Source organism: Montipora capricornis, chromosome 10 (assembly GCF_036669925.1).
Source record: "Montipora capricornis isolate CH-2021 chromosome 10, ASM3666992v2, whole genome shotgun sequence".
Lineage (NCBI taxonomy): Eukaryota > Metazoa > Cnidaria > Anthozoa > Scleractinia > Acroporidae > Montipora > Montipora capricornis.
The window spans coordinates 30,578,033-30,598,032 of record NC_090892.1 but is presented as its reverse complement, the minus strand read 5'-3'; the positions used below and the strand labels follow the sequence as shown (position 1 = coordinate 30,598,032).

The 20,000-nt window shown below is 38.9% G+C and overlaps 1 protein-coding gene across 4 annotated transcripts in view; it reads right to left on the bottom strand.

Annotated features, from left to right (window-relative positions):
- Positions 1-15,936, bottom strand: part of LOC138018537 (protein naked cuticle homolog 2-like) — a 24,026-nt gene extending 8,090 nt beyond the window's left edge. The window contains exons 1-5 of one of the 4 annotated variants that reach the window (XM_068865201.1): positions 15,745-15,936; positions 9,436-9,484; positions 2,006-2,032; positions 1,756-1,871; positions 41-113 (exon numbers count right to left, since the gene is read on the bottom strand). In XM_068865201.1, the coding sequence (XP_068721302.1) occupies positions 41-113; positions 1,756-1,871; positions 2,006-2,032; positions 9,436-9,478 (259 nt within the window). In that variant the 5' untranslated portion in view covers positions 9,479-9,484; positions 15,745-15,936. Of the gene's footprint in view, positions 1-40; positions 114-1,755; positions 1,872-2,005; positions 2,033-2,191; positions 2,383-9,435; positions 9,485-9,564; positions 9,742-14,230; positions 14,249-15,744 lie in introns of those variants that run through there. The other 3 variants (XM_068865202.1, XM_068865205.1, XM_068865206.1) reach the window with 3 other exon arrangements.
- Between the last annotated feature and the right edge of the window lie 4,064 nt (positions 15,937-20,000).

Sequence of the window (20,000 nt, the reverse complement as noted above, 5' to 3'; positions counted from 1 at the left end):
TCATACACCTTCCCACCCAAGTTATCAGTATCACACACACCTTCGATAGGATAATCAAAGTATGAATACTCTTTGCGGAAATCTTTTTCTGAAGCAGAGGGCACATCTTGCAGCTGGAGAAATAAAAAGCAAGTTTTCCTCAGAATGTATTCAACAGTGCATCATTGAATTCATTAGAAACAATCCCTTTATACACATAACGGTTCATAATTTTGTCATTCTGTGAACTTTGATGCAAAATTGCTATCTTGTATGGGCCAAGGTTAAGCTGATAATAACAACACAGACCAGAAATTAAAGGATTCAGCTAAGAAATTTGAGAATGTTACAAGTAATGAAATTTACCTTTGACATGGCCCATAAAAAATAATATTAGTGGCCATTAAACCATTGACTTAAGAATAAAAATTACCGAGTCACTTCAAAAAGGCTTCATCTCTCCGATGTTACGCTTTAAAATATTATCATTATGCTGAACTTCAGAATACGACAAAGTTGAATCCGTCAATTTCAAGAGCTAGACTATCTCATGGCGTCATCAAGTGCTTTACTTTGCTGCCACTCAAGAATATGCAGTTGGAGTAATTCCATTGCAGAATAGCTGTTTTGTAATTACAGCCTTAGAGTTATGTTTTGAAAACTAACCGACAAGAATAATATGTTAATGCAATTTAATGACTAATTTTCTTTACCTAGCAAGCTAAATTTCGTTAATTTATACGCATGGAAAGTAATGAATAACAAGTATTATCATCGGATTTCACAAGAAAAAAACGACAATGCGATAACGAAAAACGAAAAAAAATGAGACTTGACATACTTACATAAACATTTCGTGTTTATGAAGCAAGAATACACTCACTTAAGCATGTTACACACATAAGTCGTATTTATTTTCTTTCACATTAAGATCCCTGTATCAGATTCAACGCAAAGTTTGCTCGAGACCGTGTTTCAAGCAAGGTCTGAAAAACACTGACACGCTAGGGGCGCCGAGGAGAGGTCCTCTTATAGAAAAGATTGTCGAAACTTCTTTTGCCTGTCGCTGTTTCGTCAACAAGGTCGAAAACATAGGGTTGAGTGGCCTAAGGAAAATCTACTAAGAAAACAAGCTCAGCAGAATAATATCAGAAGTCATTACATAGTATAATGCAAGACGGAAAACCCATCCATAGTGTTACGGCGATCTATCATATTGGAGAGAAAAGAATTACGCCTTTTGGGATTTAAACACCATAATACCACGTTGCCAGTGTAAAGCGACTTTTTGCCCTCGTTATTATTGAATCAGGCGAACCTCAAAACACCATAAGAAGCTGAGTTAGAAAACCGACTTATTTGGTTCTGAAAACAAGTCATCATGCAACATAGCGAACTCTTCCCTTTCCGCACACTGATCACAATATAATCACAAAAGAGCCAACCGATCGTAAAACTTTATGTTTGAAATAACAAATTAGAGAGTTCAAGCAAAACAAGTGATTTCCTAAAATGACAAATCGTAAATGCTAGCAGGCTGCTCGATGATTCCGTGCTGACCTTTGGTAGCGCGGTTGTTGTTATATCACTTCACTGGAGACCGCCAGCTATCAATTCCATAAGTGACATAAAAAAATCACCAAGATCGCAAGGCTAAATTTTAATGTGAACGAATCTCCATCGACGATTATACCTTGCCACCGACTTTCATTAACAGCGAAATTACTGTACATCGAGACCGACTTCATTGGCGAAGAAATCGTGATTTATACTCACCACATTGACCGGATATCCTTTGTATGTGAAGTCTGCTGTACATGAAGTTCTCTCTTTCGGTTCTTCCGTCAAATTCAGTGCCACATTCACAGTGTCATTCTCCACTACGCAGTCCCCTGATCAATAAAAAACAATTAAAACAGACAAGAAAACTCATCGATCGGCGCGGATACATACAAAGGGGACCTAAAAATAAACAAGATGACTTTTTCAAAGTTTTCAGGTTGGCTAAAGGTTGGCTTCTACTAACCTTCTGGGCCCTCTCTGGAAACCCACGCTAAAAAGGAAAAGAAGCGAGATTTAGAATAGTTGCAGAATCCAACTCCACGCCGCCACTAGGCACGGCGGTATTATTAAACATGTCATTACGGCATCTTGTGTTGAAGAGCTGAGCTATTGACTCGAAGCCCATCTGACAAACGCTTTCGCGCTTTACCTTGCTTGCTATATTTCTTGCCCATAACTAGAACGCTTCATCTCATTTTTCTACCACACTACTCCCGATTTTTAGGCAAGAACATTTCAGCCGATTGTAAGTTATAAAGATATGCTCAAGTACTCGGTTCCTCGCTCTTTGAAGCTGTGGCAGCGGCTCTTTACTTTGAACGAATGTCGACCGAAAATTGATTCGATTGTTCTAATCAAAGCATTATGGCGATACCTGCAATTTGATTGGCTAGCGTTAAAAGTAGCCAATTACAATGGAGTGCTAATTTAAAGCAATGGATTTAGCAGTGGACGTAGTTTGCTCAAAGTTTGCTCAGTTGGAAATATAGTAAAAGTAAGTATCTAATCAGAAACTGCAACAGACACGAGTTTATCTTATCCGTCTAAGTTGGTCCAAGTCATAAAAATGCGATAAAGTTCATTTAGCGTTAGTGCTATGTTTTCCAAACGTAACTATTTTTGGAAACAAATCTGTTAAAAAGTTATATAGAGGTACAACAAAGCAAAAATAACTGTCAGGATACCTTTGGGAAAAAATACATTTAAAGCAATCGCGTGGATCTCTTAACAATTGCGTTTTCATGGCAGGATTGACTTGCCCACAAAATGCAGACGATGAGCTTGAAATATTTGCTTCCCTGAAACGCCGCTCCTTGAAATTTTGCTTAATTAAAACGGTGCTTCCCTATCGTACCGCTGGAAAAGTTTCGGTGTATGACATTAGCGGCAGCTACTGGCATCTGCAACTAATGCAGTCACCTCAATTTCTAGAACAATCCCAATTTTATGAACAGACAAAACGTTTTTTTTAAACAAATCATTCGCAAGGTATGTTGGCACAAGTCATTTATTTTCATAAGCCAGCCAGCATTTCACACATTTTTGAGCATTAAAAGCGGTGGAGAATGGGTGCGAAAAAAGGCCAGTAGCCGAAGGCATTAGAAGTTAACTTTTATCAAGTTGTCTTCAAAATCCTTTCATTAGTCTGATATTGTGATCGATATTTGAACGATCAAAATAAATTTCAGGTACTATTTTAAGGATAGCCTTTCAATGCCAAACCGAAAGCGGGGAAGAGCAACCGATCACAACTATCAAAAACCCAATGCTAATTAAGTTTACTACAACCAAGATTCATGACATCAACTTATTGCAGCAGCACTAAAGACGGGCAATAGCCAATTCTTCTCGACAGAATCTCGAGGAATTGACGAAGTTTTTGTACAAGGTGCTAGGCATAAAATAGTCTCCGTAACCAATAACGCTTAACGGTCAAAAGAACTTGTAAAAAGCGGCTTTTAGTAGCCGGCAAAAGTAAGGAATAGTGACGGTTCCGGACAATGACTAGACTACTGAAAAGAAATTACTGATATTTCTTTCATGATTGACAACGGAGGGGTGCATAAGCCATTTCAAGGATAACAGTTTTCAATTAAATTCATTTGGGTCAGTATTTAAGGCTCATGAGACAATTTGGTGTATAGTTTTGAACGCGGTCTATTATCAAATGAATATTTCACAGTCAATAATCCTAACAAAAGGTGACAAAAGGGTTAATAATAAATTTCTTTGTTCGTTAAACCGAGGAGACGCTGCTGGATTACAAATGGTCAGTGTGAACAAAGCTGTTAATGCACAGCTGAGTGGCAAGGAAAATCGTTCATCAATTACTAACGAATTTTTGGTATTACAGACATTACAATGATGAAAAACGTCATCATGAATGATGCAACGTAAGTCATCGCCTATTCTAGAATTAAGATCGACTTTGTGCAGCAAAAGAGATTGATTTTAATGTTGATCTTACTCATAAGGACTGTTTCAAGATGATTAAAAAAAAACACTGAAATATGACTTTAGGGTCGACATAAAAAGGAAACTGCTGGATAGACAAGAGTTAATGGATAGACTAAATGAAGACACACAATCGGAAGCACGGGAAAAACAGGTCAAGTAATGGTGAAAGATCAAGTTCAGACTTGAACTATCCTTAGGCTAGCATTTGTTTAGATAAAAAAACAAAGTTGATGAAATCCCATCTTTTTGCTTCTTTTATTTCGGAACGAGTCACATTGACTGCGTCAATTTTTTGCAATCCATCATTGATAGGGGGAGGGAACTGAAGAGTTCTCCTTGAAGGGTAAAAAGTCCATTATACCCGATCGTAGCTCGAAGTACAGTCCAACATCGCCAACTTACAACTTTTAGAGACTACGGACATGAAGACACTTAGCGAAGGGAGGGGGAGGGGTAGGGATACTATGTTTGGGGGGAGGGTCATAATTATTTTAGCCTCACTTTGGGGAGGGCCTCTTTTTGAAAAATGCCTTTGAGGGGAGGTATTCTGTAAGTACTTACCTCAAGTCTTTAAAATCACATTTCTCTTTATTTGAGCCAACTGTACCCGTTTTAGGTATAAATTACACATGTAAACATGGAGTACTGTTTTACAAAAAGTCTACAAGGCATATCTGTTTTCTAAAACACATTGTAATTGATTTTGTTTCCTAGTACAAAGTTCTTTCAAATTTAAAAACGGAACATGAGAGGAAGTCATTAGTAAACACTTCTGTTAGAAACATTTGAACATGTACACTCAGTGTCACCAAAAGATAACTGTTAACGATGTTGTTAGCAGTTTTTTCGGAGAATTTGCTTGCCTGTTGCCCAAAGGTAATAGGCAAAATATTGAGATATCAAAGACGGTTTAAAAACAAAGGATAAAATCAGGCTAAAGTATGAAGGAAAGAAAAGAAAACCAAGCAAAATGAACCTGGCAAACGCAAAAATATGAAATTTAGTCTTGAAAGATGATCCAGATATGGCATCGACTCTGAGGAATTATTCCAATCTGGACCATCATCTGGAATATATGACGAAGATACCTCTCCTGGTTCGGGCAATACAGAAACGCTGCAGTCATCATCATCATCATTATCACGGGCAGTATCATCATGATCTTCATCGATCATCCTCGTTCTCATCGTCAACGTGGGAGGAATTAATTGCTTCTATTACCAGAACTCCACACTTCCACCGAAGGCATCTGTCTCACTTTACTTTGGACAGAAATTTTCGTCCTTGTTAGGTGAAGGCTATTGTGAGACGGTTTATAGCCTTTATCGATCTGTGACTCGGACATGTAATTACAAAGGAAGAACTTTTTCCTTAGTTTGGGTTATTTGTTGGATCCGCCTGGGCTCGAAAAGCCACCTAAAGGACAAAAGATTTGAGCAGAAAAAAATTATTTTTCAGAAGATAATTTTTACAACAAGGCCAAACATTTCTTGAAAGAAAAAACAAAGAGGCAACTCGGGCTTTCAAGAAACGAGGATCGATCTGAGCCGAAACAATTAAGAACATGAGAACAGTAGATGATAACTAGAAGTTTACAGCAACTGCAAACCGTCTTCACCGGCAGGAAACAACAAGAAAGTAGGTCCAAAAGTGGAACTGTTTTAAGTCTTGTCCCAAGTAAACATTCGAATTTGTCATGAAGGACACAATTACGTGAGTGAAAACACCACTGTTGATTGTGGTTACATATAAAAATCGTGCCTTTCGATGCCTTTCGTGAAATTATTTAGCATTTCACTGGTGGTTATTTAATAAATAGAATATTACGTGGCCGCTTGGAGATACGAAATTTCTCTTCCCGTGTTGAAAATATTTCGACACTCGGAAAGAAATTCCGTATCTCCGCGCGATCATTTAATATCCCCTATATAAATGCTAAAGTAGCGACCTAGTTTGGAAAAATCCAATCACGTATTTCTCCTACGAGATTAAATCTGTGCAGTGCTAGTAATGTTACTTTACATTATTCCTACGAAATTTCCTTTACATCAGCTTGAAAACAGGCCATATTGCAAAATGAGTAATTTCCTTTCAAGAAAAATTGAAATTTATTAATATTGTAACAGTACAAATAATACCATTGTAAAGTACATGTAGTTCTTTTCACATGACGTCATGGCAGCCATGTTGGTGTTGCAAAACAAAGAAATGGCGATATGGCGGCCATGATGGTGTACCAAAACTATTCCTCCGGGAATCGAACTCTATTTTTATGCAAATACTTTCTATTGTTTTAGAAATCCAGTATGTCTGCTAGTCACGTGAGTGAAAACGCTCTACTGATAGTGCTCTATTTGATTGCAAATCTGGGAGACAAATACTAGTATGTATGAATCTTGTATTAAACTAGTTACCAGTATATTGCCAAAGGAATCATTAAAGAATATCACTGTTTTTTCATTGTGAAAAGTAGCCCTAAATGTGAAAGACAGAAAAGGGTTTTTAGCTCTGACAAAGGGTTACCCTGCGAGTCTCTTTCAATCTTCGTAGAGAGTCGGGAAGAAGAAAGAAGACTCTGCCGGCCACTTCCACGTTTCGTTTTGAACATGCGTTAAAAATTCAAATTTATATTCGGTGTCAATCACGCGTGACCACTAACCACTGGCAAACACACGACAACCAGGGAATCATTTCAGTGGAAACTCTACATTCGCCATTGTCATACGGCGGCCATATTGTCCCGGGAGACCAAAACAGCTTTGTTTTGGAGGTAAGGCTTGGCGTGGTAAAACAAAGCTTTTTTGGTCTCCCGGGACAATATGGCCGCCACTTCATTTTTTACTGAAAAATATATAGGTTTCTGGCAGAAATACTCATAGGAATTTAGTTTAAAATAGCCACGAGGTTGTTAATTTCAAAAAATATCGATGACACTTGGCGATTGATCATGCGCAAAAATTACGAAAACAGGTTGGACAAGTCGAAACTCATTCTCGTCACCAGAGCCTCGGATAGACCCAAGGCTCTGGGAAACCCTATGTAGGAGAACATGCGCCGTACGGTTTTTATCACCAAAAATTGGCTATTTGAACCTTACGGCGCCTGCTCACTACTCCTGCTAAGATGAATGCACCAATTAGAGACGCTTTTGATTGTTATTCACGAAAACCAATGAGAAGGCACTTTGTTTCAGGGTTCCCCAGAGCTCTTCTCTCCCTCAGTCAGAGCTCTGGGGTCGCGATTGGTCAAAACTGGACTGACTCATCCATTTCTTTGGATGAGTGGCAAATCAAAGAATGTGGAGGCGGCCGGCAGAGTCTTCTTTCCTCTTCCCGACGTATCTTGGAAGATCTAAAGAGACTGTGCTCGCAGGGTAACAAATGGTAAACCGGCCCTCAAAACGCCAGCTTTCAAATTTCTTTACAGTGGTCACTTTACCGTCTCATCTCACTTGATAAGCACTTTTCTTTATTTTACTTCTCCACGGCCACCACACCAGAATTTCTTTACAAACTAAACCCCTTTATCATACATGTGAAAGAATGTTTTACTTCTCATAACCATGAACCAATATTCTTAACCTAATAACTAAGACAAAGGTTATTTTACACTTAACACTGCAAATAAAAGATTACTCCAATCACTACAATGAGTGCGAATCCCTTACCTGGAATGCGGTGGTTGTCACTAACAGACTGTAGACTGCAGGCTTACTGAAAGCTAACTATTTTAAAATGGGTGCTTAGACTTAAATACTGTTTATCAAAGCTATTTGAAATGGTGCTTAGACTTACATACTATTTCATGATCAGCGCTATTTGTAGGCAGTGTGCGGTCTGCAGTTGTCATACTCCTCCTGGAATGCTAACTGTTTCAACTGAACAAGTGCATAATCCTCATCACCGTAAACTGAGATTAAACCACAACATATGTCCGTAACTGGGGAGCTATCATTAAAAGCCCATTGTCAAATGAGTGTGAACGTAGACTCCCGAAGTGTGCTAGATGGACGATGCAAGAAGCTGGAGCAGTACATGACTTAGAGATTGATGGTGTCAGCGGTACCACTTCGGGAGAATTAATACGCAATTTTTTAGTCGTAAATCTATTATATTTCTTAAAAGGTACATTCAGGAACGATAAAGTTACGAGGCGCGGTCAGTGTAAGAATGCCCGGTCTGTGGAGTAGCTTCAGCAACTTTCTCGCGACTAGCAGTACCCTGTGGGGTATTTATTGCGCTAAGTTCACTGATTGATGTCAAAAGTTCGTGGGCTTTGGGATCACATTTGGACTCAGTCAGGCAGATCAGGGCACAGTAATATTCAGGCTAGCACTCAAAGTATGGCTCCAGCTTTTGTGGATAAGGACGTCTTTCTGGAGATCTTTTATTTTGGCGTGATTAGTGGCAGGTCTTTAAAATTCAGGCAACATGAAAAAACCTTCAAAAATAAGCTCAACATTCGCTCTTTAAAAGGAAAAAATAACTACAAAGCGAAAAGCTCAAAACAAACGCGACCAAAATCGTAGTTTTCTGGGAGCATTCTCAGTCTTTTTTGTCCCAGTTACAATTTGCTTTCGTAGCCTGCATTGTTCCCCACTAACTCTCTGCAGAACCAGGACTGGTGATGATAAAACCGAAAGAAAGACATTGTTACAAAATCATTGATATCCTCGATATTGTACAAATTCAACATTGATAGGAGATTGCATTTAACTCGTGGAAAAACTATATGACCTTTTACTCGAGCCTTTTCGGTATGTATGTCATTCCTCTTCATGTTGCCACGAAATACATAGAAATGTCCTCTTAGAGTATGTTTCCTTTTTCGGAGAAATTAACAAGGGGACAGGGCAATTGGAACCGTCATTTTGAGTCCCAAAGAACAAGAGTGTGCTATGTTATTGACGGGGTCGTGATCTGTAAGATGAACACGACTCACGGTTCAAATGTTACTCAGTGCATGCCCATTTTTACATTTTCTGATTAAAATTAACTTTTGATACTTTTAAATTATGCAGTGCAAGTCAAAGAACGAAAACATTTGAGACTAAAGAAGGACAATTTAAAACGTATTTAAAAACTTTTAGGCCATGATAAGGCGGGTGACCTTGGAAGGTCTGAACTGCACGAGATAGCGTTCCATCAACAAATATCACGTGACGATAAAAATATGATGATTTTGTTGATTTCATTCGCGTATTTCTCAGTTACTCGTTGGCCAAAATATGAAATAACAGAGAATAAAAGAAGTGTCACAATTGTGAAAATCAACCCGCTGCGTATGCCGTACGATCGTAACGATAACAAGCCAGATTCATGTCGATCTATTTACCCAAGCTGCCAATGATTGTCTCCATGCGTTATGGCATGATAGCTGTTGGAACCATGTACAGCTTGTTTCATTACATTTTGAATTTGAGCTATGAGAACTTACCAGGGGAAAAAGTTCGTTCCTCTTTGGAGCCCTTTGATCCCATAATGGTCTGTGAAGAAAATAAAGTAGACTGGTAGGATAACTGTTCGAAGATTATTAAAGTTGAACCATATTATGCTGCTGTATTACACTTTATAGCGCAGTCTTTCAGTTTCTGTGGAATTCAAGCTCTTTCTAGCCAAGCGGTAAAGAAACAGGAACAGACTGGGAACTTAGTTGAAAAAGAAAAGACTCTTAAACGCTCTTTACATGTCTCGCCTTATTTCTATAAAACCCAAAACTGTGATTTGTTCTTAACCGACACTCGACATGAGCGTTTTTGCATTTAATTCCTCAATTTAAGTCCCTTAGGTCACTTGGGCTTATAATTAGCTTTACGCATTTTTCGGCATCCAAAGATCTTTGCAGTCAAAAGTATTAGCCCTCATTCCCCAGCATCACTGGCCATCATTTACGTACATGTGGGTCAAGGGGCCAGGAAATCGTTCTACTGCTATTTTTGAGCTAATCTTATGTCAAAGACAAGATTAACGCTCTGATAATTCTACTTCCGTTTGTCATAGCTTCTTATGGAATAGTTTGAATTCTCTGCGCTAGGCATGTCACTCTCCTTCCAAACGCCTCATAGGCGCCGTTGCTGGAACTGAGATAACAGATCATATTCAAATAGGGCACACACAAATGGACATGCATATGATTGATACAGAACGTCTGACATTCTTCTGGTGTTCAGAGTACTGACTTGCAAATGTTCCCCACGCTTCAAGCATTGTAAAATTAATTGAATGAAATTTCTACGTTTAATCCTTCTGTCAAGCGTTTGTTCCCTCTTCCTACCAAGGACGTATCCTGTGTAGTGGGACTGAGGAAGGCGGCGAGACAAAAGAGTTTGCATTCTTGAAGTGGGCCGGGAGCGAGGTTATTCAGTAATAGAAGTGTTTATTTTTTGAAGATTTAAAGACGGCGGGGCTTAAAGTGAGGAAGAACCTTGGAAGCGCTGAACTGCATGAGATTAGCGTTCTATCAACAAATATCACGTTACAAATAAGATGATTTTGTTGACTTGATTCGCATACATTTCGCTCGTTGGCCAAAATATGAAATAACAGAAAAAGAGATAGTTTGATGATGATAGTTTTTTTCAATCAAACTGTTTAATATAAAGAATAATTCTTCAAGGATAACTATTATTAGGCAAGTTGTACTGCTATTCGCATATGTTGCAGTTAATTTTTCGGTTCATTTCATTTTTTTTTAACTAGGAAATTATTTTTTTAACTAGGTAATGTTTTTAACTAGGCTTTTTTTAATCAACTGTCTAAAAAAGGGATTTTCCTTTTTTTAGGGGTGTAGTTAAAAAAAGGGGCTTGTTTTTTTAGGGAGTATGAAAAAAGAACGAAATTCTCCTCTTCTCCGTCGTACTTGTCCTACCCATCCCTCATCTTCCCCCATTGTCCCTCTCCTACCCCACCCTTTCTTCACGGATCTATCCCCCGTTACTTGAACCCCTCTCTCTGGAAAGGGTTTATCAAGTGAGTTGATATCGTAAATTGACCACTGTGAAAAAATTTGAAAGCTGGCATTTTGATTGTTAGCCCTTCGTCAGAGCTAAACCCTTTTACGTAGTAAGACTACTTTTTGTAATGAAAAAACAGTGATATTTTTTTATGATTCCTTTGGAAATATAACTTGTTTAATACAAGATTGATAAATATTTCTCTCTCAGATTTTCAATTAACGAGAGCAGTATACTACCGGAAAGTAACTACATTTATTTACAATAACGTGACAATGGTATTATTATTTTGTACTGTTACAATATGAATAAACTTCAATTTATCTTGAAAGAAAATTTGTTTACTCATTTTGCAAAATGGCCTGTTTACATGCAGCACAGATCTAATCTTGTGGGAGAAATAATGGAGTGTTCCAAATTAAACTTGGTCACTACTCAAGCAGACTGTTTTTCGATATCAGTTACTTTTCCTAAAAGCAACTACTGTTGGGGTACAAGGGTGACCTTTTACCATTCAGTCGATCTCTATCAAAGGTAGGAAGGTTGGAGCTGCCATTGGTTGGTGGGCACTTTCTAAGGATTAGCATGGAATAAGCACATTTTAACACGTGTGTTAACAACTTGCTGGCTGATTTCTGCACAATTTCTTGAAGCCACTTTTTCACACGTTTCCTCTGTGAGAAATGCAACTGTGTACTTGGGACAAGATTTGAAACAGTTCCCGTTTGGAGCCACTTTCTCGATGTTCGCTGTTGCTGTAAGCCCATTTCTTTTGAATTATTGTCTGATGTTCCCAGTTTGCAATTGTTTCAGCTCAGATTGATCTTCGTTTCCTGAAGGGCTGAGTCTATTCTCTGTTTTTTGTTCAAGAAATGTTTGGCCTTCCTGTAAAAATCATCCTTTGAATAACAATTTATTTGCGAGTCTTTTCAATTCCTGTATTTCTCCATAGAAATCGATTCCATTTACGCTATTGCATTGGCGTGATTCCACCATTTTACAACACGTGCATGGCTCTGCTGTAAATAAATCAAAGTTTGGACCGAGAGTGGCCTGGGATGAATAATAAAATACTTAATTATAAATTATGATGAGAGGTTTGCATGAGTTGCTTGTGTGGTCAAGTGGATAAGAAAGTGGGCAGCAGGTTTAAGTTCAAGTTCGGGAGAGTAAACAGAAAAGTCTTGATAAGTAAGAATTGTCTGTGAAGAGTGCTGATGAGGGGGTGGGGTTAAGGGATATTCAAGGGGTAAGGTAACTGGAAGGTAAGGGGGAACAGGTCTGTGAAGAAAGGGTGGGGCTGGATAGGGACAATAGGGGAAGATGAGGGATGGGTAGGACAAGTAGGACGGAGAAGAGGAGAATTTCGTTCTTTTTTCATACCCCCTAAAAAAACCAAGCCCCTGTTTTTTAACTACAACCCTAAAAAAGGAAACTCCCTTTTTTAAACAGTTGAAAAAAAAACCTAGTTAAAAAAAATTAACTGGAACGAAATATTAACTGCAACATATACATTAATACTAAAACAAAAACCACCTGCTATAGTAATGAATACATCTTTGCAAAAATTAGCAGTGAATATTTGTTATCAGTTAAAAGCGGCTTCTCTGACTTATCTGATATGGCGTATGCATTAAACCGTTTTATAAGTTTAGGAGTTGTATTGAAATGAAGGCAAGGAGAAAACCACGAAGCATAGCATTTTTTGACTTGACAAAATCATCCACAACTCACTGACTTTTTCTCCTGAAAATGTTTGTTAATAAAAGTCCGACTCTTGACACAGCTGAACATTTAAAAAAAGATAAGTGGAAAAGAAAGACGCCGAAAGTCAAAGGAATATGTGTTGGCGGGCGTAGAAACCGCACCTTGATGTAGTCAATCATTTTGTTTTGACAGAAGAAAAGGATGCCGACTTCTTAAATTTTCATGAAGGCTGAGCAAGTGATAGCGGCTTTGCTTACAGCACATATTTACATTCAAGGGTTTTAGTTCCGTGAGAGTGAAATTTAGACTGCATAATTTGTCATTCCTAGTTTTTCAATTTACTGAAAGGTCGCCCCTCCTTTTCTTCAACGAGAAAAGTATAAGCACAGCGCTTTTTTTTGGCATGGCAAACAAAGGAATCGATTATAAGATAACCTTTTACAACAAAATATTCCGTACATTGTTACATCAAATAGGCATACTTCGTTATTAATTTCTGATTCTACGTACAGAAAACCGTTGTTTGCGTTTGTTTTTACATGAGCCTTGAAAATTTCAATTATTTTAATGGAGTACCCCATCTTACTAACGTGACCTATCATCCTTTATCTCAATGCTCTCAAGAGAATCCCGTGGTCAATAGGTATGACATGAGGACTATTGGACCACTAGGAACTATAAATTAAAAGAAATAATTGACGAGCTCAATTTTCACGGGCTTCTCTCAAAAGATGTCGAAATTAGTTCAGATTGACATATCTGCTCTCAGTCGATCACATATATCTTAAAGTTCTGGCCCCACTTGTTCAAACGATGGATACGATGGATAGCGCTATCTGTCGGGTAAATCACTATACAGTGGATAAGTCATAGCGAAACTACTTGCACCATCCGATGGATAGTGATTTATCCCAGTGGATAGCGTTGTCCATCTTTTGTACAACTGGGACTTCATCGCACAGTATGTGGTTATGCCTAGCTCGGGATGAATAGTTTCAAAACCATATTAGCCGTGGACCTATTTTACATAAATTTTGATAACATGGTCTATATTTTCAAACTGAACTGTGTTTGGCTTAAGTGCTACAACGAAAACTCTAACGTAAATCTTTCCCTTATATTTCTCGGACGAAAATTCTGGACCGAATGTTAGAGAATTTTTTCTAAATACCTGAAATGTCTACTTTCCGTTGTAATTGCTCAGTAGTTTTGAACCAAAAACCTCAGAGGTACCGCTTGTTTCCTCTGTTTTTTTATTTTTTATTTTTTGCTTAAGATGGCGAAATCAACTTTCCTTTGTCTTACTGGCGTTTTTTTCAAAAATGTAAGGGAAAAGAAGCCACATTGGAATGTAGAGTATCTTGAGATAATTTTTTTTTTTCAAAAAGTTAAGTTCTGTTCGTCTAAAAGTTAAACTTGCCTTAGTAGGACATTTTGTGAACACTTCGAACCATTTTTTTTTTCATACACAGTTGCTGACGCTTTAAGAAAAGCACAAGAAAGGGGTAAACCTGGTAAAGGAATGATAAAAGGGAAGGCAGAATTTGCGAAGGGAAGCCAGGGAATACTTACCTCACTGTTTTGCTACTTCCCGTCGTAAACTGAGCGGTCAGCAAGATTCTCCCGGAAAGCACAGTTTTTGCAGTTATTCACAGAGTGACGAATCCAAACTGCATTCCTTAGTAGATCACAGTCGAAGTACCAACTGAAGTTTCTCTAGCTGTTGAGTTTTAAGCATCTTGCACACAGGTAATTGGATCTGGTTGATAAATGCTGTATTTGTGGCTTCTGAGAGCGTCCGACTTTGAGCGGGCCTTTTCAACCATAAGCAGTTGGCGGGAAATCTGTCGGCACTTTTGTCGCTTAGACAACTGGTTGCGATATTATTATTTTAATCACAAAATAGCACTTTGATAAATATTACCCGGCGATGTTCTCCTTCATAAAAAGGCCTTTTGTTTGACGCACAAAAAAGATCGGGATTCAATTTATATATATATCCTTATTTCAGAGGATAGCGGCATAATCAGCTGGGCTGTTTGCACATAATTTAAAAAACGAGTGGTTATTAACCCCTTTAAAGGATGGCCGAAACATCAGTCACATGAAGCCTTAGTTTCACGGATCGGATTCCATCTTTATTTTGTTTCAAAAACTGTCAAGGGCGATTTGCCGACAGCAATAACAACGATTTCAACCCATCGATCTTAGTTTCGTGTTCCGGGTATTAAAATTCAGATGCATACATATATATTTTTCAATTTATGCAATATTTTTTGACACTTGTTAAGAACAAAGCGTGTTTTTCGAGTTGCTTTACAGGATTTTATTATTCCATTTCCATCTTTGACTTTCCGTCAAATATTGCCCGAGCAACACGTCCAATATATTGTTATTTGCGAACTGTTTCGAAATATAACTTTATGTGAATGGGCTACTCTGGCAAGCAGGTGTGATGTCTTGCATTGCTCTCCTGATTCTTATGACTGTTTTCGCATGACACCTGCAGCTTTTAGGAGCTTGCAGTTATAGAAATCTAAATGTTTTTCAGTCCGTTTTGTTTATGGCTTAATGTGCCAACCAAATTCAACAACTAATATTTGCTGACTGCTTGTCCAAAAACCTACGCGTCAAACGAGAGATCTCTTTTATACTCTTCTGTATTTAAATGCAAGTGACTAAATTCTATTACATTCTTGAGGATCACAAAAATTTCTTCTTTCTTCAGTAATTATTTCCACATTTCTGTACCTTTTCTGAAGATGCATCCGCGCACGAGATTTCCTTACCAGGGAAACCTGCATCACGCGGTAACCTTCATTGCATTAAAATAGAAGGACAAAGAAGAAGACAAAAAAAAAAGACATCAGACGGGGTCAGCTCAATTACAGGGTACCCTCATTGCGAGTAGAATCGGAACTTTGAAAAGTATGTGATGTTATAACAAATATTATATTATATCAAAATTAACACGTCTTAAATAGAGGTCCGAGTTGAATGTAATAATATTTCTTTTAGTGGGTCTGGTAAGATATCCACAGTCAAACTAAACGGAATAATGTCATAAACAATTAATATTCACTTACCAACGTTCATGTTCGACTGATCAAGTTCCCATGAATACACTCATTTCCTCAGAACATGAAGAGATTTTAATAGTTGCTCCCAGTCTATGTCGGAAGATCTTCATTCTCTGGAATTTCGACGGACGACAACTCGAACGCTAGATTTATAAAATTCAGATGAAAGTCATTGGTAAACCTCACAACAGGACCTTTTAGTTCTACTCCTCTTTTGAATCATTACTACACAATGAACTTTTCAAGTCTGAGACGAATTTAGACACTGATGCGAAAAATGCAGTTAAGAAGGTTCGAAATGACTGAAATAGGCTTTGAAATTACGGTTTCAAAGCGTTTAAGTGGATTTACTTGCGTTCATTTTCCCGGAGCGAGCAGCCTTTCGTCAGATCGAATGTTTTTAAAACGATTTCAGTGGAAACAAAGGGGAGGTTGTTGCCGAGATAAAGCAAAATATTAGAACTCGTTAGTCCCCCGAAGGCGAAAGAAAAACGAACCATGCGACTAAAGCGAATTCCTAATGAAAAGTTCATCTCACTTCAGCAGCTGCCGAGAAAACAACCTGGGTTTGAACCCACTGAACAGGGAGATATAAAAAAGGCGTCAATGAGACTTAAATTAGTCGTTTTTTCTGAAAAGTCGGTCCTGTAATACATTTTCAAGACCAGAAAACCACACTTCAATGCAGGGTTTATTGCTTCGCCGAAAACGTCTTTCTGTCTAAGATGTAAGGAGAGCTTAGTTATGGCATGATGCTGAAATGTGCCCTGTAGTATTGTTTTCGTAATTGCAGAGAGTCAAATTGAATAGAATCATGCAATACTAAGCGCCGGGTAAAGGTTAGTGACTCCAGGAAACGAGGGCCAGCACCATTGAAATACAAATGTATCTCAGTCACCAGCCAAGTGGCCTTTATCAAAGTTTCCTACAAACTTCATTGTGGCATTCACAACGACTTTTAATTCTTTTAGGCAAATGGACAAAGAAGGCATTGTTGTAATCGGTGCGCATATTTAGCAACTACTATAGCCTAAGGATAATAAACTGCTGTAGATATTGTTATTTATATGTGCGTAATAGGATTGCAAGCAATTTGTGGCGAAGGGTGACTTCAGTGCGTAACTTCTGAACATCTTCTGTTGGGATGTTCATTAACAAAATGGTGTTCTGGGTTACGTCAAAAGAAAGGGATAATAGTGTCACTTGCTTACAGAGCTCACTAAACGATATCCGCACGCCATGTCAGGTTGGCTGGTGCCGTGACTACGCTGTGAATAGTCACACTATGGAGCGACCGACCAGTAAAATAATCAGAATTTAAGGTCCGATTCATATGGTACCGGACGAATTTTCTACAGGTTAAAATTTTTGACCGGCAATTTGGTTCTCACGGAACCATGCAACATTTTCGCCCAGTGCACACGGAACTGACGAACCAGATTAAAGTTTAACATTTGTTAGTGGTTTTACCATCTATTCACGCGCAGAGCGCTACTTTTCAAAATCCAAAATGGCGTACGCGTCAAGAAGGAGAAATGCTAACGATAGTAGCTGAGTTACCACGAACCATGCAATCACGCCTTTGCCGTGCAAAAATTTAGACGGTCAAGGTGTTCACAGCGCGCCGGTTAAATTTTCGACCTTACAGACTAAAAAATCGTCCCCTATTTGGGTGTTCAAATTTTTGAACGGCAATGCGTCTAAATTTTCGCACGGTACCGTGTGAATTGGGCCTGATATACTATGCAAATCTCGATTTTTTACTGTGCTGTTTTTACCATCGCAAATTCCGAGCAGAATGACTGTGCCGCGGCCAGAATACATTGCTCCAACAATTTCTGTCAAAAACAATAAACTAACTAACTAGCTAAATTTAAAAACAATTATCCTCTGTGTCCATAATATTCGCTCAGTAAAAATGACTCCTATTTACATGGCTAAACATTTTAAAATGCAAAAGACCGAAGCTTGTAAATACTAGTCATTTATCCTCTATTTTCACAATTTTCAACCGGGACATGTTTCCAATTACCCAAGGAAAAGGCATTTTTGGATATATCATAATTCAGTTTGAAAGAGAGGTTTAGAGGACAAAAACAATAGAAACACGTTGGAATGAATGTGAAAAATATTAACATATCATCCACTTTCCTTCGTCTTTGTCCTTTAAACCTCTCTTTCAAGCTGAATTATGATATATCGAAAAAGGCCTATTTCTGTGTTTCTGTGTCTGTGCCTTTCTACGTTTTCTTTTGTGTAACTCTATCCTTAAAATGGCGAAAAAAAAAAACAAGGGAGCTCGAAGCCGGAGAGTCCCGTACAAGACCAGCAAGATCAGGCGGCCATTGCCGAAGACGAAGATGAATTTGTCACAATGGCTCAAGTTCGTGAACTGTTACAAGTTCAAGGGTCTATGTTGAAAATTCTTTTTGAGTCTGTAGTACATTCGCTTTCTGCGAGAGCAGACGAGGTTGTGAAGTCTGTACAGTCGATGGCGGGTGTGTAAAGGTTCCTTTGTGGCCTCCTTTTTGGGTATTGGTTCGGGCATTGAGTTTGTCCTGTTCATTCCATCACCACTTAGTCTGCCTACTTGTTTCGTTTGTCTGAAGATGCTGTTTCTCCTCATTGTTAGAAAAAGTTTTTCCTCTGTTTGGTTCCCTTTACTAGCGTCAGTTTTCTTTTTTGATTTAGACCGCTCTGTTGTTGATCTTTCACGGAAAGTTTAATTCTCATGGGGCGTCCTTTACAAAGCTGAACACCTTTTCTTCTCTTGGTTACGGTCTCTCTGCGGTTTGTTTTTGTTCCAATCCGAGTCTCTGCAGACATTTTTTTTTTCTGTCCTTTGGCTGTTAGTGTGCTTTCGTGGCTTCAGTCCTTTATGTTTTCGGCTTCTCCTTTCTGTCTGTCTACCCTGCTTCGTCATGTCTTATTTGGTTTTTCTGCTGACGAGTTGGGTGTTGTTCCTCGGGTTTTTGTCTATCTTCTCAATGTCTATAAGTTCTGTATCTGGGGTGCTCGCATTGATTTTCGTTTCATGGTTAAGAGTCCCTCGGCTGTCGAGGTCATCGAGCGTGTCAAGTCCCGTGTTCGTTTCTGTCTTCCCTTCTTTTTCCGTCGGTTTCGTTCTGACCATCGTCGCCGTTTCTTTTTTCGTCGGTGTGGTGCTCGTGGTGTTGTTGCTTCTCTCGTTGGTGATTGCCTTGTTGTTCATCTCTGATTCTTTTTCCTTTTTGCGAGTTTGGCGTGCCGAAAATTTGATGCAAATGGTTATTATGGTTTTGACTTCGGAACATATTTGGCTTACCATTTTTGGATACGAACGGGTCAGGTTGAGCCTTGGATTTTTCAGTTTTGCTGCTGTGGTTTTGACTTTGAAACGGAATTTGTTTGCAATTTCTGGATATGAACGGGTCAGGTTGAGCTGCGGATTTTCTATTGTTGTGTTTCTTTGTTTGCTTGCGTTTTTTTTGGCGAACTCGCTCTTGCGTAATTAGTCGGTCCGGCTAATGACCTCCTTTGCCTTTGCATTTTCGTTTTTGTCCTGCGGTTCTTTTCGCTTCATTGTTTTTCCGTTTGTAATTTCTGTTTTATATTTGTAGGTGCGGGGTTCGATTCCCTGGCGAGCTTGGCATGCTGCTGACCCCCGTTTGAGGTGAACCATCTTTGTGGGGTGGATCAGTCTCCATGTCTGACAGCCATTGAACTCACCCAACCGGGGGACTGCCATCCGCCTTAAACATATTAAATACCAAGTGGGTGTTTCTAGGCACCCCTTTAAGTGGCAGCTCCACATAACAAATATGGTACGCTGGATTGGGAACAACAAAGCCGTTCTCCCACGGAAAGCGTGTGGGAAAGAAAACGTAAGTAAAAAAGCTTTAAAAGAAACCTAATTTACCACATTTGTTATGTGGAGCTGCCACTCAAAAGGGTGCCTGAAAACACCCGCCTGGTAAGTTGGCTTTTCCATGCTGATGAGGCATGGATAGTTTGGACGACGTTTCCTAGGTCTGTCCCAAGGAGAAGCCCGACGAGTTTGTTTTTCCCCTGTGGTATTGCTGCGTTGGTTGTTTTGTAACCCTCGCAGTAGTACGGCAGGTATAGCCGAGCGGACCGTTGCAGAACCTGGAAATTGCTGAGATCCCGTTTTGTGCCCAAATGGCCGGGCGTCGTCGACACTCCACCCAGCATTGATTACATGGTGAAGAACGCAGAACGTCTTACTGATGCAAAGAATGATTCTATCGATCCATTCAACATTT